The sequence below is a fragment of the Lepidochelys kempii genome, chromosome 1 (assembly GCF_965140285.1).
Source record: "Lepidochelys kempii isolate rLepKem1 chromosome 1, rLepKem1.hap1, whole genome shotgun sequence".
NCBI lineage: Eukaryota > Metazoa > Chordata > Testudines > Cheloniidae > Lepidochelys > Lepidochelys kempii.
The window spans coordinates 200650883-200674717 of record NC_136380.1 but is presented as its reverse complement, the minus strand read 5'-3'; the positions used below and the strand labels follow the sequence as shown (position 1 = coordinate 200674717).

General features: G+C 42.7%; 2 protein-coding genes across 5 annotated transcripts in view; one reads left to right on the top strand and one right to left on the bottom strand.

Annotated features, from left to right (window-relative positions):
• CCDC80 (coiled-coil domain containing 80) overlaps positions 1–6463 on the top strand; it is a 32654-nt gene extending 26191 nt beyond the window's left edge. Inside the window, exon 8 of the mRNA XM_073308314.2 lies at positions 371–6463. Within this exon, the coding sequence (XP_073164415.1) occupies positions 371–717 (347 nt within the window). The 3' untranslated portion in view covers positions 718–6463. The remainder of the gene's footprint in view (positions 1–370) is intronic.
• A 3045-nt stretch (positions 6464–9508) lies between these two features.
• Positions 9509–23609, bottom strand: SLC35A5 (solute carrier family 35 member A5). 4 transcript variants are annotated; one of them, XM_073308266.2, is made up of 7 exons: positions 23509–23609; positions 22114–22266; positions 20030–20128; positions 15167–15300; positions 14303–14370; positions 13011–13803; positions 9509–12064 (listed from the first exon to the last, which is right to left on the bottom strand). In XM_073308266.2, exons 2-7 carry the CDS (start codon positions 22241–22243, stop codon positions 11996–11998), a joined length of 1293 nt encoding a protein of 430 aa, XP_073164367.1. In that variant the 5' UTR covers positions 22244–22266; positions 23509–23609; the 3' UTR covers positions 9509–11995. The 4 variants fall into 4 exon arrangements, with proteins under 4 accessions (XP_073164367.1, XP_073164359.1, XP_073164388.1 ...); XM_073308258.2 differs by lacking the exon at positions 23509–23609 and adding an exon at positions 22916–23414; XM_073308287.2 differs by lacking the exon at positions 23509–23609 and adding an exon at positions 16009–16070 and having other exon boundaries at positions 22114–22203.
• Positions 23610–23835: the final 226 nt, after the last annotated feature.

Here is a 23835-nt window from a genome sequence, read left to right as displayed (position 1 = left end):
AGGAAGGAACCTCACCACCTTTGCTGGCATTTGGGGTATATAACCACTGCCCCAAATTGCTTGGAATATCAGACACCTGCGTGAGTGTGTGATTATATCACCCTCTGCTGGCTACAGCCTGCAGAACAAATAAAACCCTATTAAAACAAATAAATTCTTCTTCCGCTCACATGATAGTGACCTGCGTTTTTGGAAATAGGAGGTCCTGAAGTCAATCTCTGCTGAGAAGGGTTGTGAGATCCTTAAACTGACCAGGATCTTTTACAGAGGGCAGTAAAATAGGAAGAAAAGGCCACAGGGCATACTTTCCAAATTATCATTTAGCTGGGCAATCAAAACCAGCATTGTTCCTGATTCTATCCTTTTCTAGGAAGCTCCAATGTGGAGCGAGAAGATGTCCCTACTAACCTGGTGAAAGACATCCGCAATTATTTCCAAATCAGCCCTGAATATTTCTCCATGCTTCTGGTTGGCAAAGATGGAAACGTCAAATCCTGGTACCCTTCCCCAATGTGGTCCATGGTGATCGTGTACGATTTGATCGATTCCATGCAGCTCCGGCGACAGGAAATGGCAATTCAACAATCACTTGGCATGCGATGCCCAGAAGACGAGTATGGTGGGTATGGTTACCATAGCTATCACCAGGGATACCAGGAAGGATACCAAGATGACTACCGTCACCATGAAAGTTACCACCATGGATACCCATACTAAAAAGAGCAACTTAACCTTTGACTGCTGCCTCTTGCCTGCATCCTAATAGCTGTTCAAGCCGCAAGTGGCCAGACATGGAAATTCTTCTCAAGCCACCTAAATGCCCATGCCTCTTTCTTACAGTATTCAGTCAAGGGCCTACATAAACATTGCATTTGCCGTTTTGAAAATCCACAAGCCTTTACAGTGAAATATTTCAAACCAGTAGAACTGATGCTTTTAAGAAGTAAAGACTCCTTTATATTTTTTAACCCCTGTAACCAGAGGGCATCACCAGTTGCAGTTTGTTTGTATTAAACAAAAAAACAAAACCAAAAAAACAAAAACAAAAAATCTTTCCTCCACAGACCTCATACTGTAGCCAGGACACAAACTGTACAATAGACATTGTAACACTTTTTTATATATATTTTTTTTCAAGGAGAAAAACAAAGCATATTTATTGGAAAGTGAGAATTTTGTATCATGCTGATGAACAGACACAGAGGATCACATGCCAGGACTTTCCCGAGGAAGGAGATTTTAGGAAAGAAGTGTGGGGCAGGTTCTCTTTTATAATAATTTTTTTAAAACCCTTTCAAAAATGCCTTCTCTAAAATGACTGCATCTCTTTTATAACGGATCAGCTTTGTCCTTAGCTGAGTTTCATCCATAACCTACCAAAATGCCACCTTAAGGGTTGCTAAAGGATTTGATACAATGCAGCAGAAAAAGCTCTGAACAACAAATCTTGCTGCATGTCACTTTATGTCTTTAGCTGGGGTTTTTGCTCTATGAGACAATTAAATCCATCCTAGCTACAGCTCTGCTTAAGCCAGAGCTGCAAGCTAGCAGGGTTCAAATTCTAGGTGGCTGAAAAAAATTGAATGTTGGCAGAAAAGGAAGACATTTCTCAAAAATATTTGTGAACATTTTTACTTGCTTTTCAACCAGCAATTTCTAATAACATTTTGGTGAAAATTCCATCTCTGGAGCCAGATAGATATTTTGACAAAAATTTTCATCTAAATTTCAAATTCCTTCTCCGCCTTCCCCCCACTCCCCAACAAAGGACAATTATTTTATACAAAAATGTTTATGAAAATTTGGACCTGCTTATTCAGCTAGCTCTGCTTCTGCTATGGTTTCTCTAACTAGCATGCCCACTGTTTTTTTTTTTTTGAGAACTATACTAGTCACACTATGCCATAGGCAATAACTCCTGGGTACCAATCTTTTATCCTATTGTTTTGTAACATACAGTTTAAAAATATGAACTCCACCCTAGTCAAGGAAACTGTGTTAGAATATAGGAGCTTCAAAAATTAATTCATAGAGAGCTCTAACCAACTCCCATTCAAATCAATGGGAAGGAATCTATCTACTCATTTTAATGAGAGTTGAATCAGGTCTTTAACCCTTAAGGGTCTTGCAGCAAGATTCAGGAATATCCCAATGAGAAGGCCTCATGCAGGATGGAAGGCACATCTAGGTGACCTTTAACCTCACTGATTATACGGAAACTTGGTATCTTGATACACATCCCACCCATCACCCTTAGGGACACATTTGGAAAAGGATTCTTATCAATGGTCAGAGCCACAGGGTAGAAACACGCAGGAGCCAAAGTACAACCCACAGTGTGACATTAAGCAAGTAGTTGGAAATCTTTGTCCCCCCAGATGAGAACTAAATTCAGTAAAACAAGGACTTCACTGAAAACCAGGTGTTTTCCTTAGAAACCATCTCAAAAGTCCAACCTTGTATGCTAGTTCTGGGTAGGGTGACCAGATGTCCCAATTTTATAGGGACAGTCCTGAAATTCGGGGCTTTTTCTTATATAGGCGCCTATTACCTCTGAGCCCCTGTATCGCTTTTTCACACTTCCTATCTGGTCACCCTAGTTCTAGGTCACCCTGATAAGCACAGGAAGAGTGAAACACACTGCCAGAAAGCGCAACTCGCTTCTGAAGCAGGCTTCCCTCAGCACCAGGATTTCCAGCCACCTTCTGGAGCAGGCTTTCCTCAGTGCCATGAGGCCTAGTCACCATGGAGCTAGTGTGACACTCACACCCAGATCCTCAAAGGTCGGTAGGTGCTTAACCTGTTCAAATCAATGGGAGTTAGGTGCCTAAATATCTTTGAGGATCTGGGTCTCCCTTCCTAGGTAGGGAATGGTGATTGGGGCTTGCTGGTGAAGGATGGCCCTGGAAGAAGCCATCTTGAAAAGACTGTTTACTTTGTAACTTCTATCTTTCAAGTTGGCTGCTGCCTGCAGCAATTCAGCCGCTGAAATGGAGGGGGAAGAGAATTTTTTTAAAAAAGGCAAGAAGGAATGATAAAAAATGAGCCAGATTGAAGCAAGTCTTAGAGGAAAGTGTGTGACTCCTATGGCTCATGGTAAGAAAATAAGTGCTGATTGCCTTAGTGCAAAACGGTCAGCTGCTTAACCGTCTTGGCCTAAGGCAGAAGCAGGATAAGATACACCAGATGTTTCTCTAACCCTTACATCCTTTAGATGAAAGACAACACCATTTTAAGGAGATTTCTCAGTCATTTAAAACATTTCCATGTCTTTGTATTTTTGCAATGACTCTAAACAAACGCACAGTAAATCACGCTGTAAAACATGAGTTAGCGGAAAGGTCCAGTGTTGGGGTCGGGGAGAAGGAACTTAACATGCCAAAACAAATGGAAAAGTTCAACCAAATAGGCAAGATCCTGAGAATTTAAAATTGTGTATGCACCAGACGCTGACCTGTCACTCTATGGGTTTAGCACTGAAGTCGAGATAGGTATGTGGCTGTCAATGTATAGAGACTGGTCCAAACAAACTCTGCATCTGAACACCTGCAAGATTTAGGATTTTTCTTAACATGGATCTAAATTTTGGTGCTGACCCCTATCTCTAAGAGACCAAACCTAACTCCCCTTTCTGAGCAACTTGAAATGTTGAGGGATGGGGTTTGATATCCAGAGCAGGTCTGAATTTTGCAGCCCATCTCTCTTTTATCAAGTCCCCTGGGCAGAAAACTTTGTTAACCTGGAACTAAGGTTGAAATGATCTATCCCATTGTCAGCCAAAAAAACCCTTAAGAGAACAATGTACCTTTCTCAAAAAAAAAAAAAACCACCCCCCAAACATTAGAAAGCTGGAAACTTCCAAATTAAGGCTCCACTTTACCAAAAACAAAACTAGCCCCAAACTGTTGAAAGTATGTTGTTAGTCTCACAACCAACCTTAACGCTGCCCTTCTGTAGCACCATTCTGAGAACAAGCAGAAACTGAGACATGCTTAGCTATCCATCATGCAGGTATATTAAGTTCATATTTCTATGCCTGTTAATGAAACAATTCTTCATGGTAGATAGAGAATGATGTTTTGGAGTTTCTGGATGTTTGCAGGATTCCTAGAATTTTGGGTCGTTTTTCCTCTGGCCGTCTCCTATCACCAATGCTGTTGTGTTGGATTCACAATACTGATGAAATTTACTAAAGGAAACACTATTTTCATATGTTTTTTTTAAAGAAAAAGAAACAAAAACCTCTCAACTTCAAAGCGCTGCCTACGCAGCTATGTTTAGTGCACTAGGTGCAAGTCCAAGGCTGTCGACCAGGGCTGGGATGCTCACTGCCACAGACAGTGTAGATGTCTCCTAAATAACACTGCTTGGAATGGTCTTCAGACATAATGCTCTCTGCCCAATTTATTTGTTAGAGGCCATGTAGCAGAAGCCAATGTTCTGCTCAGCCGTTGTTCTCTTAAAACACTCTGTTGTCATTTGTGAGAAAAGCATTGTGGAGGATGGTATTCACACCATTTCTGGGTGGGAGTCAATGTTCCTATTGCTGCACAGACGAGGTAGGTCTCCCTCCCATTAGTAAGTTTTCTACTTCTCTCTCTCCAGTTCAAGAGAGCCTCACTAAGGGCCCCATCCAGCTCTCCTGAAGTTAATGGAAAGACTTCCTCAAGAGTTGGATTGGGCCCTAGTATCCCGAAGTCCAGCCCTTCCTTGGAGAGGTGCAGACACATGGGTTGGTGTATCTCCACAGTTACATACCTGATGTCTCCATATGGTTAGATCTGGTGTAGATACATCAAGCATTGAAGCATCATTCAATTTTCTTACAGATTTTTCAACCAAGATTTTAGGATGTGGCAAGGCCTCTCCATCTCGCCGGACTCTGCACTTCCTTCTCTTGCAGTGGCGGGGCCTGGGTTAAGCCAGCCCCACTTTAAACAGTGTTTGTCCTCCCCCTCTGTGTTCTCTTATCCATTCTTCCAAAGTAGGCCTCAGGACAGAACCAAGGACGGTTCCTCCAGCAAACAAAAAGGAACCACTTTACAAACACAAAGCAAAAGGGGAATACCTTTGCTCTGTGTGTGTGTCCTGCTATTGACCCCAGGATGTCAGTCCTTCCCCTAAACAGGCAATCCGCTTTGGGGGTTTCCCGCGGTAGGGAGGAGAGCAGCCTCTCACCCTGGAGAAGCCGGAGGTAACCCCTTCGCAGTTTATAGGAAAAAAGGCCTTTGCCTTCCATGCTGGATAGAGAGCCTGAGGATATCCACCAGAGAGCACCTATTGCCCTGGGATCTCCTGATGATGTGCAAGAATACACTGAAATGGTCAAGAAGCATTCAGCCAAGTGAAATAGCTGCAGTACAAAGAAGTGCGTTACAATTGGACCAAACATACTGTGAAGTACTACTGACTTAAGCTATTGTAGGAAAGCAAGAGAACCATATTTTCATTGTGTTTATCCAAAAGTAAACGTTAATATGTGCAACAAAAATGCATTTTTTCAATGTGGCATTAAAAGCAAAACTTTGAGGGGAAAAAATGACTCTCTTGCAGCTGCCCAGCTTAACTTTGTCACGTGGGGAACTTGGAAAAATAATACCTAGCTCTTATATAGCACTTTTCATCAGCAGGTTTCAAAGTGCTTTACAAAGGTCAGTATCGTTATCTCCACTTTACAGATGGCATAACTGAGGCATAGGGAGGGGACACAACTTGCCCAAAGTCACCTAACATGTCAGTGGCAGAGCTGGGAATTGAACCCAGGTCTCCTGAGTGCCACTCCATCCTCTAGCCATTAGACTATACTGCCACCACTACACTAAGCACACTTTATAAAGTTCAGAAATGGCTTCTCTCCATCTCATTTGTCTTCAGACAGAAATCTCAGGTAGGGAGGCCAAAAGTGTGGTTTTGGAGACCGTTTGAACTGGTTTGATGTTCAGTCTCTAGAGGTGTTGGGCTGATTTATATGCTCAGACTTTGCATGTTAGAAAACTCTCTGGAAAAGTTTATGTAAAACCTGTCACTCTCCTTTAAATGAAATATAATCTAAAGCTAATAGTTCCATATGTTGTTCTTGGAAATATCGTTCTAAGGTTGACAGCTATCATGTTTGCAAAAGACAGGAAACTCAGGCACATACTGTATACTGCAAAGATGCATGTAATGGAAAGCAATGAACTGTGTCTTAAAGCAACTGAAATGTTAACAGTTACGGTGTTTTTTGCATTAATGGTTTCCCTTCCCAAAACAGGTCATCGCCCATCAATGAAAATATGCATCTGGAAACTGCATTTAAATGTGTTTTCCTGTTACATTCTGTACAGGTTAAAGCAGGCAGGATTCTCTCTCTGTTAACAAGCTAAGATAAAAGTATAGAAAACTTGAGTCTGGTTATGAAGTTTCACATCTATGTGTTACTTAGAAAGTAATGGCTAATAAATAAATCAACCATAATTTGTGAGTTTTTGTCTGACTCTTTTTAAAATACGCTAGAGAAAGGGCACTGCTCCCCTCAGGAGGAACATTTTAAAAAGTGAGGAACTAGAATACTACTTTTACATGCACACTGCTTTTCATCCAAGCTTCTCAAAATGCTTTAACAACTATTAAGACCTAGATTCCTAGACAGTAGCCGGGACTGTACACTTATATAAGGAAGTAAGAGAAAGAGGTAAGTCGCCATCCTCCTGATAGCCCCCTGCATGGGCTACCCAGACCCTGGGTCCAAGGATGCGGAGACAAGGGGTCTTACACACCTACTTACTCCCCTCCCAGAGCAGCAACCGGGAGTCTGACTCTACACTCTCAATGTACTGGCCAGAAGAGCTGAGCCAGCACAGCGTGGTGGGTAGTAACTTGTTGCCGGCATACACTAGCAGCAAATTATTCTCCACCACAGGATGGGGCAAATAGGGAAGGAACAGTGGCCCCCTGACACACAATTCCTTTCCAAGGATGGCTCAGCAACATGCCAAGGGACCTAATTTAATCCCTAGTTAAGCCTCAAAACATCCCAGTGCAATAGGCAAGAGAGAGCTAAGGAGCACCTCATCCACAGCTGGGGTGGACCATGGTTGCTGATTAGCTGTAGAGGGCAGGAAGCCGTACCCATTGAAATTGAAGGGGAGCGGGGGAGAAAATCAAACCTTATTCTGAGAAGTGAAATAAGAAAACTAACATGATGACTATTCGGCGAGAAATCCATTGAAGCCTTCAGAAACCTGCAGGCTGACATTAGCTTAGGGGTGTGGTTAGGGGATTTTGGCCATTTCTAATAGGTTCCTCTCCCAAATTATGGTTTGATGATTTCCTACCTTTAACAACTGTAACCCCTTCTCTGGCTTTCCAAAAAGCTGCTCTGAATCTCTCATTCCTCCAGGAACAGTGTGGCACTCACCTCTCGCGAGCGCCCCCTGGCTGAGTGTGTGATTGTGTTGGGTCTTCGCTGACTCAGCCCTCCGGCCGAGTCTCACACACACAGTCTGTCTCAGGGCCTTGTCCTGGTGGAGTCCCAGCAGCCAGCCCAGGGCACCATCCACTCTCCTCCACCTCTATCAAGGAACTGAACTCGCTCTGGCCCAGCACCTCTTTGTACACTAGCCTGCTGGGCCCAGAGTGGCTACTTCCCAACCAGCCACTCTAGGCAGCTTGGAGGACCTCTCTACTGCCGTATAGTGGAGAGGGGTGTGGCAGGGCCACAAGGCCTCCAGCAGGGGGCCTCAGGGCCTAGCCCACAGCATCTCTCTCACCCTCAGATCCGTCCAAGCACTTTCTTGTTTTGCATGCAAAGAGTTTAAATAGACGGACTTACCTAAAATGGTTCGTGTACGGGAGGGTCCTATGATGACGTAAAAGAACCTGGATAGACAATAGAATGAGTCCAAGTAAACCACCTTTGACTTGATATTAGTTGTGCAGGCCTCTCAAGTGCCTTTGTCTTCACCTTCAAGGCTCTTCATTACTGCATCCCATCTACCAATCTGCAACTGCTCTTTAAATAGCATGGGCTGGAATAAAGTACCACAAGGGGGTACTAACCCTTTATTGCTCCCAGCTTTAGCGGTTTAAAATCAAGCATTTTACCACTGAGGTGAATTAGACATGCAATTCAGGAGCTGACTGCTGCAGCAGTTGGAGGGCCAACACCAAGTACAACTTGACAGGTATTGGCACAACTGGAGGTTGGATATCACACTTGATGGACCAATGAACTGATCAAGCGTGGCAGAGGGTATACATTAATAAGCTAGAGAACACATTGCCCCATGAATTTTGGAGCACAAGTTCAAAGGCAGGATTTCCTTCAGCCCACTGAGAAACTCTGCAGCAGCACACGTGGGAGCCCAGAGCTAGCTGCCTGCGCTGGGAGCTGCGGTTTTCCTGTAAAGCCTGTTTGCGTCGCTCTGAGTTTCTAGCTTGAAAATGGATAGGTGCATCTGGGCATCTGTTTTGGAATTGTGAAGTAGTTGGGGGCTGGGGGCACCAGGTGTGTGTTTGTGCACTGGGCTCAGCTGCAGCTGTGAAGTGCGGTGGCTTTGCCTGTCTCATCAGGAGTTTGGGGTGTGTTAAGAAAGTTGAGGTGGGTGGGCTGTCAGTCTCACTTCAGAAAAGAGGAGGAGTGTGTATTTATAAGATGTTGTCAACTCAAATTTGGTCCAGAGTTTAGTCTTTGTGAAAACTAAGTTCCTTCAACACCCAAGAATAGTATAAATCAGTGATGCTCAGGCCTCAGTGGTTCAGGAGCCAAATTAGCCATCAACATAAGCCAAAAGAGCCACAATAGTGTCACTTCATTGTTTCATTTACTGTAATATTTATTCATATTTGAACACAAGGGAAATACTTTTATTCACACAGTAGATAAGTTAATAATTTAGTGCAAGTTGATAACATAATTGGTCAATAACATAATAAAAGCATCCTGATTGGTTAATAATTAAATCACATAGTGTTTTAATATCATGTTCTTCAAAGAGCTGCTGCTGCACACTCTGGCATAGCTTAACGATGGAGCACAGATCATTAAATAACCCTTTAAGAAATAGTTTTGTGAGGAATTATACAGTGGATGTTTCCACTGTGAAAGATACTTCCTAGAAGGGAAAAAATTATAGCTTCTTTTCCCTACTAATTTGACTCTACTTCTTCTAAAAATTTTTCTTCTTCTTCTTTCAAGTTTATCTGAACTATATGGACCCCATTTCCCATCCCCAGATTTTCTTCCAGCAAAATTTCATCACCCATCACCCAGAAACCCTACATAGCTAAGAGATTATACTTAAATCGCTTACCTTACAGAAACAACCAAATGTCATTATGTACTGCACCCTATCTCATGCTGCAGCTGTCAAATGTTCTAGGGTCATTGACAATACACTGTGTTTCTGTTTTTATTTAAAAGCTCTAGTGGCAACGGAGAGAAAAGGAATATTGTAACTCTAGTTTGCTGCCCCCTCTATGAAACCATGAATATACCTCAAACAAGAAAGAACTTGTGATGCAATCATTTCATAATGAACTTTAGTTTATTCAGGCTTGTTTTACAATTAGGTATAATAAATTACATGTAAAACAACACCTATTTACAAAGCAGTCATATACCATAGGCACCAGTACATATGAAAACAGCAGTCTCACACAGAATGCAATATAATGGTGAGTTGCTGAAATCAACAGGCCTTATTCTGCTCTCAGTTACACCAGCATACATAAGGAGGAACTCCACTGAAGCCAATAGTTACATAGGCATAAAATTGGGGTAAAGTCAGAATCTGGACCATGGTCAAGCCACACATTCTTTATTCACATTCAAGAGCTGCACCTGTAATAGGGAATACATCCCTAACCCAAATGGTATGTTTGAAAGGATACTGTCAGGTTAAAAATGATGAGCCAAATTCAAAGGGGCTCTCCAATTAAGCTGCGTTTACAGGTGCTTTGTATGGCCAGTGTCAAAAAGCAGCTGAAACACAGGAGTGAATTTAGCCTTATATTTAAAAATCAAAACACAAGTGTTCTTATCTTCTTAGTAACAGCTTAGATTACTGAAACACATTGAAGTGTCTGTATAGTTTTTTACTGTTCTAAGGACTGCACAAACATTCAATAATTAATCCTCAGAACACACCTATGAGGTAGGTAACAGTATTATCTCTATATTACAAATGAGGAAACTCAGGGAGGAAGCTGAAATGGCTGAGGCAAGGTGACTAGCTGAAGCAGTGGAAGAAAAAGGATTAGACTCAGGAGTTGCTGAGTCCGCCAGATCATGCTGCATGGAATAAAACATTTTCAAAACTGAACAGACTTTTCACCATTTCTCTCAGCTTGGACAATGATAGTAGACTTTCAAATTACCCTACAGTTTCTAGTCAATTTCACGGTCAGGCTCACAGAATCATCAAAATGTAGGACTGGAAGGGACCTCAATAGGTCATCTAGTCCAGCCCCTACACGGAGGCATGACTAAGTATTATCTAGACCATCCCACACACTAGCGCAGTTTTGTAGCATCTGGGCTGCAAACAATGCAGAAAAATGTTGGTCTAAACAGAACCTAGTCATCTGATTTTTTTTTTTTTTTTTTTTTTTTAAAGACTATGGAAATATTTCTCAGGGTTTTGGTTTTTTAAAGCTTGTTTTTACAAAAAAAAATCTAAATTTTGGGCCAAGTTTATCTTTTTAAATTTAAAACGCTGTATTTACAGATATGGTGAAATGCACTTACAGTGAATTTGGACATAAGGTAACTACTTTTATAGTAAAAGGAACAGGAGTACTTGTGGCACCTTAGAGACTAACAAATTTATTTGAGCATAAGCTTTCGTGAGCTACAGCTCACTACATCGGATGCATCCAATGCAGTGAGCTGTAGCTCACAAAAGCTTATGCTCAAATAAATTTGTTAGCCTCTAAGGTGCCACAAGTACTCCTGTTCTTTTTGCGGATACAGACTAATATGGCTGCTACTCTGAAACTTACTTTTATAGTGAACTAGAATGAAAATCCCTGGTGTCTTGTGATGGGCAAACTGCAATTCCAGGTAGAGTACGAATGAAATTACTTCACCAAAGGAAAGTATACGAATCCTCTGTTTATTTAAAAGCTTGTATTTCTGAATATCAGGAAAGCGTCTCTGCCACGGTGCAACACTAATCACATTGCCAAAAAACCAGAACGTATTTATAACTGGGTATAATGTTCCACAGGACACACAGGAGCAGCAACACCTGCAAATCACTGCAGAAATGAGGAAACTCATTCTGCAGCTGTGGAATCATCCCTCAATCAAACTGCAGAAGGGTGCATGATACCAAAGAACATGTAGCCCTGGAAATAAGAATACCTAGCACTTATATAATGCTTCACATCTTTAAAGCACTTTACAAATGTTAGGGGCCCATTCAATGGGACTATTCTCAACTGAGTCAGGATCATTTATTTGAGGTTTACAGGATCAGGCCCTTCACCATTGAGAATTATTATCATCTTCATACAACCCTAGCGTACGGTAGACAAACATGTACAGTTAAGGACATCAAGTGTTCTGGATTATTATACATAATACAGCACCCATGTGACCCAGATCATTAAGCTAGGGCAAAACCTTCCTCTAATATCACTTTTATTATCAGTTTATCAGCACTGGAATTAACTGCTGATTTACACTAGTGTGAGAAGAGAAAAAGACCCTTAATATAAAAGGCTCGAACTGATAATTCTCTAGTTTTCCTTGTCAACTTCTGAAATCCAATGGGCTTTACTCATTTTTTCTCATCTGACATCCCAGCCCCAAACCTGGACACACCCTATTCTGATCTTGGAGCTGCGTTTTATTTGCACAACTTAAAAACACAATACAAATCCTCTGGAATCACAAAACCATCCGAACAGTTTTAACTGTTGCACTCAGAAAAAAGAGACTATCCCATATTTTAAAATGATAACACTGTTCTCTTGGAGAATACCCAGCACTCAGTTGCACAAGCTCATGCTAGAAGGCATCTTCATCTGTATCAATGTCACTGTTTGCTTTCGTCAGTCTCTCAAGTTCCTCTCCATCCTACAGGAGCCGAAAAATGGAGGGGAAGAAGATATTAACAGCATTAGCAAATTTTCTTCTTGTTGTGATTGATTTTACAAATGTGACTACATGTGTTATTTACTGTTAAATATCACCCTGGAATAGAACTGTGCAGAATTCCAAGGAAACACTGACCCTCCTTTTTCTGGGATAAATGACGTTTCCCAGGACTAAATACAGACAGTGCCCTCTGCTGCTCACAGACCATAAATATATTCTAAATACTGCAGACTTATTTCTCAGTTCACCTGAATGTGAAGTCTGGGAGCAAGCCCCTTCCCCACAAAGATTTTCCTAGATTCTAAGCATCTGGATCTTTGTTCATAGAAGAACAGAAATTATAGCAGGAGGCTGGAGGAACTGATTCATGAGGAAGGGGCAACTACCATGTTGAAAAATCTTACATTAAAAATATCCTTACCTGAGTTTCTTTAAAAAAAAAAATCTTACCTGAATTTCTTAAAACATCTTAGACTGTTAAAACTGAAAATTTTTTAAATATCTAATTTATTTTCCTCCCATTTATGCTGTATGTTTACTTTCTGCATTTAGCTGAACCTAGGCTGTGAAAATAGACTAGGCAAATCCCCTGTATAATGCTGGGATATTTGGGTTTGATGGGGTATTTGTTTGCAAATGCTAAATGTTAAATCAAGCCGAGATGGCTGAAGGATCATCTGAGGTCAGAGCAGAGAGGTAAAGCTTCAGCCAGACCTCAGGAAACAAGAGGAAGCTACACACAGAAGTATGGAGCTAAAACAAGAATTTATTTACAAGACTGAGATTGATCTTGTGTCATTTAAATGAAAGTGACAATTTGGTTGAATTATGAGTCCACCCACAAGTGTAGTGAACTATGAACGGCCAATTGGGTAAAAAGTCTACAAGAGAGGGAGTCAGAGACATGAGCATTTCAAAGCCTTACCCCGCTGGATCGCTCCCAGATCTCACTGAGGAGTTTGTTCCTCTCCTGCTGAGTGGCATATTCCAGGCCTTGATGTTTGCTGGCATTGTAGATAAATATGGACAGAAGCACCACGGGTGCTTCCAAGAAGAAGTCCAGAGAAGGCTTGAAGTCAAAGATGACAATGGACACGATGGTGATGATCACAGTGGTGATCTGCGCAGTCAGGACGTGGAACATATTGTCTCGGAACTTCAGGATGAAGGCCACGGACAGCCCCAGGAAGGCAGTGACAAAAATGAGTGCTACAGAGAACACATTGTGGCCATAAAAGAAGCCACAGTACTCTATCTGCCAATAATTCTCAGAGCGCAGGCCCAGCATCAGCCCATTGAACAGCACCCCGAAGACATACAGCTTACTATTCTGCACAAAGATACTTTCATTGAGCTGGTCCCCTTCCTTCAGGATCTTTTCATTATAGATGTTGGCCAAAGCAGAGATGAAACACTGCACTATTATCAGCAGATGGCCCAAGCCGAGGCGGAGAGGTTTCAGTGCTCCTGCAGTGGTAGCAGTGACATTCCACTTGAAGCTGGAAAAGAACCCGGTTACCGTACAGTTGTCTCCTCCTGAGCACTCCTCCTCTGGCCTGGTGTATTGAAGGCAGTGATTAGATGAGCTGAAAAACATGTCATGATGAAACCCGTGTGTGACCAAGCTGTGCTGACTGCTTCCAGTCCCTGCAGTCAGAGCTATGATGGACAGGAACAAAATCAGTACAGATGCCCACTGCACCCAGGAGAACTGCCGTCTGTGTGGAGACAAAAAACCCCAAACCTTTAGAGTACAGGGACAGGTGTTCAGCATCTTGAAAACAAGTGACACATGGCATGAGGAAAACCTCCACACCACAGGCAAACCCAGAGAGAGAGGGTGAAATCTCAGCTCCACTGAGCAGATAAAATTCCCATTAACTTCAAAGAGGCAAGTGCCTCCCCCAGCTGCCTATGAGGAGCCAAGGGAGTTCCTCCATGACTCACAATGGAGACACAATTACAATACAATAATGATTCTATCTATTACAGAAGAATGAAGGACTGAGACAAATTTGCTGAAATTTAAACTTGTGGTTCCAATTAAGCTAAGTATTTCATACCTACCATAACACTTAAACCACTAAGCCATTATTCTTGCTTGTAAGCCAAAGACTACAGAAAATACAGAGTATTAAAAATACTATAGTCTTCATGTGGAGAGAAAGAATCCAGCATAACTTCCCCAATGTTTTATTTGCTTTCATAGCTACTTACTTTAGCACTATCCTGAATAGGAGTGCTGTTGTTATAATGATAAAATTTGAGAACAATACAGCCATGGCCTAGAAAAAGAGGACAGGAAAAAAATTACTATCGAGACAGAATCTGACCAAGAAAAATCAACTCACAGTGTTCATCTGTCAGAAGACCCCATAGCAAAAAGTGATCATATTGGGACTGACCTTTCACTCAGGGCGAAATTCGCTCTTGCAAGGCGGAACCACACAAGACCCTAAATGACTTGCCAGTTCCACATTAATGGCTTAAGTGGTGCACAGAACCCTTGCTAGGGTTTTCCGCAATGGGGCAGATTTCACCCTGGGCTAAACAGAGTTGGAAAAACTTCCACCAACTTCAGTGGAATCAAGCACTTTGGGCAAATAAATTTCCCTCACAGGCATGAGTTAGATTTTTAATACATAGAATATTCAGTCATTTAAATTGTGGTGTGCATTCAGATTTTTCTTTGCTGTTTGTACTTTGAGATTGTATAAAGACATTAATGGTAGGAGCCATATGGGGGGACAGGACCCGGAATCCACCTTCAAAGCAAACAGATATGCTGAGCTCAAGAAAGGAGGAGGAAGGACCAAGTCTTGCATCACTTTGAAGTCATTCAACCCTACCTCTAAATCAGGAAGGAAGTACATAATGCAGAAAGATTCTCTCTCATCTGGAAGCTACAAAACAGGATCCGATGGGCAGATGGATGGAAGGGATTAATAGAAATGGTCCTTGTGTACAGGACAGCCTTAGACAGATCAACTGCAGGACCATGAAACCCCAACTAGCAAACCTCCAACAAGAGAGAGACTCGCATCATTTCAGTGCTATGTTATTTGGTCTGTGTATACTTACTGGTTGGAGGTTGGACAAAACATAGAAAACAATCAGGTTATCCAAAAAGTACAGAAAGGCTGGAATTGACCACTTCATGTAGTTACAAAACTCCCTCCAGGAGGTACATCCAAATTCACTATATGAACGTCCCTCTAAAAGAAAAGGGGAAAAAAATCAGTCAGTAAAATGAACTTGATTAGAATGATGGAAATCTGTGTGAAAGACTTTCCCAGTTGATGGAAATGTGTTTTAATCCCCATCTTACAGGATAGCAATTGCTTTTTTTTGTTTGTTTTAAAGCAAATGTAGCGTTTGATGAATGGTGTCAGAATGACAGCCCTGGAGACCTTACTCTTCCATTAATCCACAGGAGATACACAACACAAACAAAGACAGCGCTAGCTTCCCCATACTCTCTTGTCAATCTGCCTTAACTGAGCACCTAAAGCAACAACCTCGAAGGAGAGGAGTTCAGTCTCCACAGTCATTTGGTCTTCTGCCTCAGCAGAGAGACCATCAAGAAGGCTGGTGGTCCTTTTGCACGATACTGACTAGGAACTAGGATGAGACTGCCCATCCTTATTGATGCCTAAAGAATGACAGTCAGATAGAAATGACTTTTGCTGACTACTGAGCATGCCTAGATTTGAAACAATAACCAAGATGTAAGAGACCTGCATATATACCACCTAAAGTACAGTAGCACTTTACAGACAAAAAGACAGTCTCTGTTCCCAGAGAGCTTACAATCTAAATGAAGATATGGCATAAAAAAAAAAGACAAAACAAAACAGAGAGCAAGGAAGGAGAGAAGATGCAAGATTACACATGGTTTGTAAGCTCTTTATGGCAGGGATCACCTTTTTGTTCTGGGTTTGTATAGCATCTAGCATGCTGGGATCCTGGTCCATGACGGGGGTGCCTACATGATACGATAATACAAATTAAAAAAAAAATTACATGTGCTTAAATGTTCAGGGGATGTGTAATTTAAACATAGTGTAACTTTAAAAATGAATAGCAGTGAGTGTGGGGATGAGAGGAACAGGAGAAAAAGAGATGTGTTTAAAGGCTCAAAAGGGGAAGGAAAGGGGAAGGTCAATGGAGGAAACTGAGGTGGTAATGAGCTTCCCCTCAAACTATATTAGATTTGAGGGGAGAAAGTCTGGAAGAGAAATGTACCCTTAAGCAATCTTAATCAATAGTCATTAGAATGCAGGGGTGTGTCATTTTTTCCCCCGCGATCTGACTACACTTTATTCCCAAATCAAAGAATTAAATTGCTTAGTAAAAGCTTGTAAAGCACTTTGGAATGACAGGTGATCTGTCCAGGAAATATACTGAAGGAGGAAAACAGCAGTATCTAACATGCAGTAGGTAGAAAACCTTCACTGGCAGGGATATGGACTGGATGACCTAATATGTCTTTCCACCTCTAGATCATTATCAGTGTGGACATTTGCCTATAAAGGCTTTAATTCTTTAAATGTGAACTTTAAAAAACAGCATTTATTTACTAAGCACGTGAAAAAGGACACACAAGCACTGACATGTGTCATCCTCATCTTCTGTGACAGGGGAGCTGGAAATTCTACTCAGCTGACACTGACAGGTAGTGACATACCAACTACACTGTTCAGGCTGATAGCCCAACTCTTTCATGTGTGAGCCTTCAAGTAAATGCACGTAGCAGACATGTCACAGTGGCTTCTGGGTCAAACGTACTGATTGTTATATATATATTTTGATACCAAGTGGATTATGAGGAAAAAGGTCAATCTACTACAGTTAGGAAATCAACCCATTTTGAAAGACATGCCAGTTTTATCTACCCTTTTCATACAGTAGCTTGTTGGGTGCTACAGTTACGTGTGAAAAAAAAATATTCAGTTTGGTTTGCTTTTTAAAACACGGGCTGTGCACTGAATTTATGATCTACCTGAACCTGGCTTTTTCATTAACATTTGTGGAAATCAGTATTTCACTCAAGTTCCTTTTCAGTCTTTATTACAAAATGGTAGAAGTCGCAAAAGGCTATCGTTCTCTCCTGTACAAAAGTATCAGTCTTCTACTATTTTGCTTTATGAAATGGTAAGTTTGACCACTGATCTTTTTCACTTTATGAAGAAGCTACAGAGAGGCTGAGTAGAAAAGAAGGAAATGCAATCAACAATAATTTACTATTCTCTTGTGCCTTTCCTACGAGTTTCTCCAAGAGCTTTATAAACATTAAACAAGCCTTACAAAACTTACACTGGAAAAACTGGAGAACAGAGTAGTTGAGGGATTTGTTCAAAGTATACAGTGATGGAGCCAAGGAGTAGAACAAGAAATTCTCATTTCCAATTCTACGCTTGAACCACAGGACCACTCCCTTCCTTCTAAGGTTGAAGAATACTGTATCTAACAAACTACAGGGAGAATTTTGCTTGACAGAATATAGTTACCTAAAATGAAATTCAGGCAGATCACCATAAAATCTTTAATGACCACAAGTGATCAGAAACTGATGTCTCACCTGAAGAAAAGAAAGAAAAAAAAAAGTACCCCAAACACCATGCATTCTGCTGGGACACTGAATCAGCATCGACTCAGAAGGAAGAGTATAGCCTACTGAATCACTGAGACAGAGGCTCCTGGGCAAAGGATCCCCTGTTTTTTTGCAAACAACTCACCTCAGACCTGACAAACTCACTACCGCAAACATGTTTTACAGGGTAATTATCCATAAATAGTAATATATAAAGGTATCTATGGAAAGCTTGTAACTTGTCAAGATTCATAACCATTGCAATATGCCTATATGGGCAATATTTAAGAAACAACGTAGTTATACTGAAAGTATGCTTTATGGACTTGGAGCAGAGTAAGTCACCAGGGGAGAATGTGTCTCTGTGATGGCTCATTCAAACAGGAAGGAGATGTCACCCCCTGTCCTGGTTAGCCAGTGATGAAGGTTCAATTGTCTAGCCTTGGTCCCTCTCAAGATTTTCAATGAAAAACCATCAGAGGTAACTGCAAACCATCAAAACCACTTGGAGGTAAAAAAAGAAACACTACAACAGACAGAGAATTACCCTGCCTACGAATAGAGACAAAAGATTGTTTCAGTATAACGCAGAGCATGGAGAAATACTCTATATACTTCTACTGAGGAGGAAACATCTTGAGGTGCAGGAGTGTTCAGGAGTATATGAAAAATTAGATCCTGATCTGTGAAACCAGCCAGATCAGCCACTGACTATAATACTTAATTTTTTTTATGGGGGGGCGGGGAGGAGGGAGACAGGGGGAACCTACTTTTTTAGATAGGAAAGGTAATTATTAATTAACTTAGACCCAGGTTCACCCGTTAGGATTTTGCTTTGTATTTTAACCATTTGTTTCCACCACACTCTCGTTTCCAGTGGAACATCTATTCTTTCTTAAATTAATCTTCTTTTAAAGTGCTCGTTAAGTGCTGTACATTATATAGGGGAGAGGATTTAAGGTAAAACTGGTAAACTGCAGTACACTGTGCCTTTGGGGGCAAAGGTTCTGGGATCTCTGAGAATAGCTAGTGTCAGGAGCTGGATATCACAGGGGAACTCTCAAAGGGACTGAGGGACCAGGGTGCACCTACTGTTAATGTGAAAGGTAAAGACAGGGCTGGCACAGCTCAGAGGAGAGTGCTTCAGTGGCTGACAGGCTAGGGAGCTGATGCCTAGCTCGGCACAGGCAAGACTCCCTCAAGCTGGAGCCAGAGGGTAATAAGACGACTCAGTCCTGGGTATCGCGAGAGCCATAACAGTCACCATCAGCACTTTTTACAGCTTTAGGTAACCAAGCCTAATCCTGGCTTAGCTGATAAGATCTGAAGAGATCAGAGACCCAGGGCTTGTCTTCACTTCAGAGTTAACTCAAGTTATAACTTGAGTGTTCCCTCTAGCTCTAGACCTATCCATACACAAAAACCCTTCAGTACAGCATGATAGCGCTTTTAACTTGAGTTGGCTGCCTGTCAAGGTGTACAGACTATGGGTATGTCTACACTACAGAGACTAATCCAGCATAAGTATACCAGCACAGTCCCATAGTGCAGACACAGTCTACGTCAATAGAAGGGTTTTTTCTGTTAGCGTACGAATACCACCTCCACAAATAATGTCAGCTACACTGATGGAAGCACTGTCAATATAGCTGAATCTACAGTGGGGTCTATGCCAATATAAATTCCATGTGTAGACTAACGCTACAGCTTGAGTTTGTCAGCTGCTAACACAATCATTCTGTGCTGCTTATACAATTGCTCTGTACTATTTCATAGTGTAACCTCCGTCACTCAAGCTACACGAACTCAAGAGAGTTAATCGAGTACAGAGTGTAACTCAAGTTACCACTTCAAATAGGCTCCCCATTACCACTGCAAATAGGCTCCACCATGGTACACCACGTGTATAGTACAATTACTGGTTTCAGAGTAACAGCCGTGTTAGTCTGTATTCGCAAAAAGAAAAGGAGTACTTGTGGCACCTTAGAGACTAACCAATTTATTAGAGCATAAGCTTTCGTGAGCTACAGCTCACTTCATCAGATGCAAGGAAGATGATGTCTGTCTGTATCTGTACAAGTTTTTTCATGCAGTTGATAGATTTCCACTCCATACGGCTAAATGCAGTGCCTTGCATAATGACAGGTTTCAGAGTAACAGCCGTGTTAGTCTGTATTCGCAAAAAGAAAAGGAGTACTTGTGGCACCTTAGAGACTAACCAATTTATTAGAGCATAAGCTTTCGTGAGCTACAGCTCAATTACTGTACATTTGAATCCATCATACAAGAGCAGAGGAATGTCAAATATAAGGTGAACATTTCCTAACAGATTTTAAACCATATGAACTTACCCTTTGCTGTTATCCAGAGTGCCATTGTCATACATAGCACCAATTTAACTAGCTCAGAGCACACATTCACAGTTGCCGGAAGGTAATCGTATTTGTTATCTGTGAAATTCAGCAAAATTATTATAGCAAATAAACAGTCATACTCCTCCAACTTTTCCAATCGCATTTAGAGCGACAGAAAGCACAATTCCATGAGAACCACTTAAATGCATCAATTAAAAAGTTTTGACCAGGGCCCATAAACAACGCACACTTTGTAAGTTAAGATTATGTTCATGACCTTAATTATAAATACTCCATATTTTCAATGGCACACAACTTCTTGAACATTTCATTTTCCAGGCTGAAGTTTTCCATGCTTGGTCTCAAACTCACAAATTTGAATTCTTCAGGAAAAGCTGAGTACAATTAGTTCAGCCATTGCTACCGAAAGATGAAAAATCATACTTTCCCAATTTAAGTAAATTTGAGCTTTGCTCCCACAAAACAAAACAACTGACAATTTTACAAGTTTGAGGTTGTTAAATTGGCTAACACTTCAAGGATTAGGCCCTTTCATTGTTAGCCAGAATTGTAAGTAAGTATTTAATTTAATTGTAAGTATTTAAAATCTGTTTCACACATACTCTCTGTCAGTTTTTACTAAAGTTGGCAGCCACAATACTATATAGTAACAAAAGGCCTGATCCTGAAAGACTGACTTCTGTGGGAGTTGAGGGCACAGCACCTTCCAATATCAGGCACATCAGGGCTAAAAAGAAGGTTTTCAGCATAGAAAAAACTCTCTTTGCTGACAGATTCCAATGCACAACAACATCATCATCATCTAGCTCTTATATCACTTTTGTCATCAGTAGATCTGAAAGAGCTTTAAATGAAAGAGGTACCATACCCCCATTTTACAGATGCACAGACTTGCCCAAGGTTACCCAGCAGATCAGTTGCAGAATGAGGAATAGAATCCAGGTCTACCGAGTCCAGTGCTCTATCCACTATCAAGGGGTTCTCATAACAATTTTTTTGGTGGCCTCAGAGTGTGGCCACCAACTTGCTGGTGGCTGCTCTGAAAATTTTTCCTAAAATTTTTAATTAACTTTATAAAAACAAATAAATATGCACAGGTACATGTCCAAATCATTGCAATCTATATAGGGTGTTTTCTTTTTACAGACCCAATAATAAAAATAGTGTACAGTTGTCTCTATTCTTTATTGGACCTAAACAGAATAGAACACAAATAAGATGTTTTGAACATTCTTCTCATTTTTCTTATTGTTTCTGTTGCTTTTTTTGTTGCCCCCCCTTTTTTTTTAAAGACTTGTTAGCTACTGTGTGTGCTGTGAAAAGTGATATTAACAAACATACAAATATCACTTTTCACAACAGACTTACTCAGCCCCGGCAAGCCCAGGGACAAATTAAGCCTTGGATGGGGAGGTAGGTACAGAGGCAGCAGGGGCCACGGGTGATGGGGCACTGGGAGAGGCAGTGAGAGGCGAAGGCAATGGGGCGATGAGCTTGGGGCCAGAGCCCATCACCACGCACCCAGGGAATTGAGCCCGAAGCCCCAGGCCCAGGTGACAGAGCCCGAAGCCCCGTGATTGGAGCCTGCCACCCGAGGGCTGAAGCCCGTTCCCACTGCCCCGGGGAAGGTGAGGAACTCACTGGCTGCCTATTCCTCCAGCTTGTGTCTCTCCGGAGGGGGGCAGGGCCCAACCACTCCTGGTAGCCCCTGGGGAGGGGGTGCTGCTTTGCACCCACCCTGCCCCCCCATCACGGCCCAGGAGGCTGTGGCCTCAAGAAAAGCCCCCAGTGGCCGCATGCGGCCACAGTGGCTACATTTGAGAAACACTACACTAGACCACACTGCTCCCCCAGAAACAAAATCTGTACTAAAACATTTATGCTCCTAACAAATCTTCAGGTGAAAGGCAAGGATAAACATATGGCTTGAATGGGACAACAAACCTCGTAAATATATTTGCAATAGAGTGATTTAATCTCAGCATCTACATTGTTTTACCCCAAGTAGAAAACTCTAATTTCTGCACGTAATACATTATATATTAAACATCCGACCTTACCTTCATTGGTGGAATATTTCATCAGGAGAATACGACTTGAGCCCAACGTAACAAATGCTCCTCCTAGCAGGAAGGTGTACAAGGCTGACTTGGAGCACCATAGAGACGGGTTGCAGCACTTGGTCTCCATTCTGCTGTCTGGATGTCAATGCCCTTTGGACAACAAAATGAAAATATCTTGCACACGTATTTTCAGACGCTGATAAGCGATATCTAAGCACACATGATTTTACTGCTTTCTGGAGCCCTATCATAGTTTCATTCTATTGCTGCTTTGGAAAATCGCTGAGCAGCAGCAAAAGAGATACACAACATGCACCGAATGCTCCAGTGGAAGACCCAAAAAAGCAATGCTGGGAGAGGGATGTGTTTGTACAATGCTGAATAACTATTAAACGAATGGCATACTTTGGTATCTACCTGTTCTTTTATGACGTCACATTTAAAAACCAATTTGCTTAGTCTCATGTGCTGAAACAGGATCTCATTCATTTCCACAGAGTCCAACTAGAGTAGTCCAAACCCCTACACAAACCTCTCAGTCTCACTAACAACACAGGTTTCAGAGTAACAGCCGTGTTAGTCTGTATTCGCAAAAAGAAAAGGAGGACTTGTGGCACCTTAGAGACGAACCAATTTATTTGAGCATAAGCTTTCGTGAGCTACAGCTCACTTCATCGGATGCACCAATATGCTCAAATGAATTGGTTCGTCTCTAAGGTGCCACAAGTCCTCCTTTTCTCTTTCCACTAACAACATATATTAACACGATCAAGACTTATTTTTACTAGAATTGAGTTACCTGAAGCACCGAGATTAAGAAACAAGAATGCAAGACAGAAACCCTCTCCTGTTTCTTACGGGCGCAGCTGCGAAGACACAGAGCAGGGGAAGCCCCAGACTTTGTTTCACGAAGAGCCAAGCCGGCAAACGGCCCGGAGCAGGTGTCGGTAGGGACGAGGCTGCAGGTGCCCGGAACGTGGGTAGAGAGACGTGGCACGAGCAGGCGCCCGGCCCGGCGCTCACCCTAGCGAGCTGCTCCCGGCGGCCGCCCTGCTGCAGTACAGACGGGAGGCGCCGCCGGCGGCCCGGCCACCCCCGCGGGGCGCCAGAGGGGAGCGCCGAGCCCCGGCTGCCCGGACATGCGGCCAACGCCGATCGCCGCGGACCGAAGCCAGGGGCGCTTCCCGCGCGAGACCCGGGCCAGGGGAGCCGGCTGCTCTGGGCTGACGCGGGGCGCGCGCGCGCTCACGCGCCAAGGCAGCCCCGCCCCCGCAGCGCCGCTCCCCAGGGCTCCCGCGCCGGCCCCGCCACCACGTCCGACGCCGCATCGCGGGCCCCTCGGCACGTGCCCTCACCGCTCCCAGACCCCGCCCCTCCCCGTCCTGAGCTCACCAGGCGGCGGAAGCTCCCTCGCCCAGCATTACCACTCAGACACGCACGCGCAGTGACAGACAGTTAGCGGCCCGGCCCGGCCCGGCCCTTGCTGCTTAGTCACGTGTTAGGGGAACCACCCACCCCCATACAGTCATGTGATTCCTCCCCCGTGCAACCTATTGCGCACGTCCTTTCTCCTCTTCCTTATCCGCCTGTCTACGCGTGCGCGCAGGGAAACGGCCTCCTCACGTGCGCATGCGCGTTCTGGGCTCCAGCCGGCAATCTGCCGCGCAAGCATAAACCTGTGAGCGGAGCCTTCCCTTCTCTAGGCTTCTGTGTCACGTG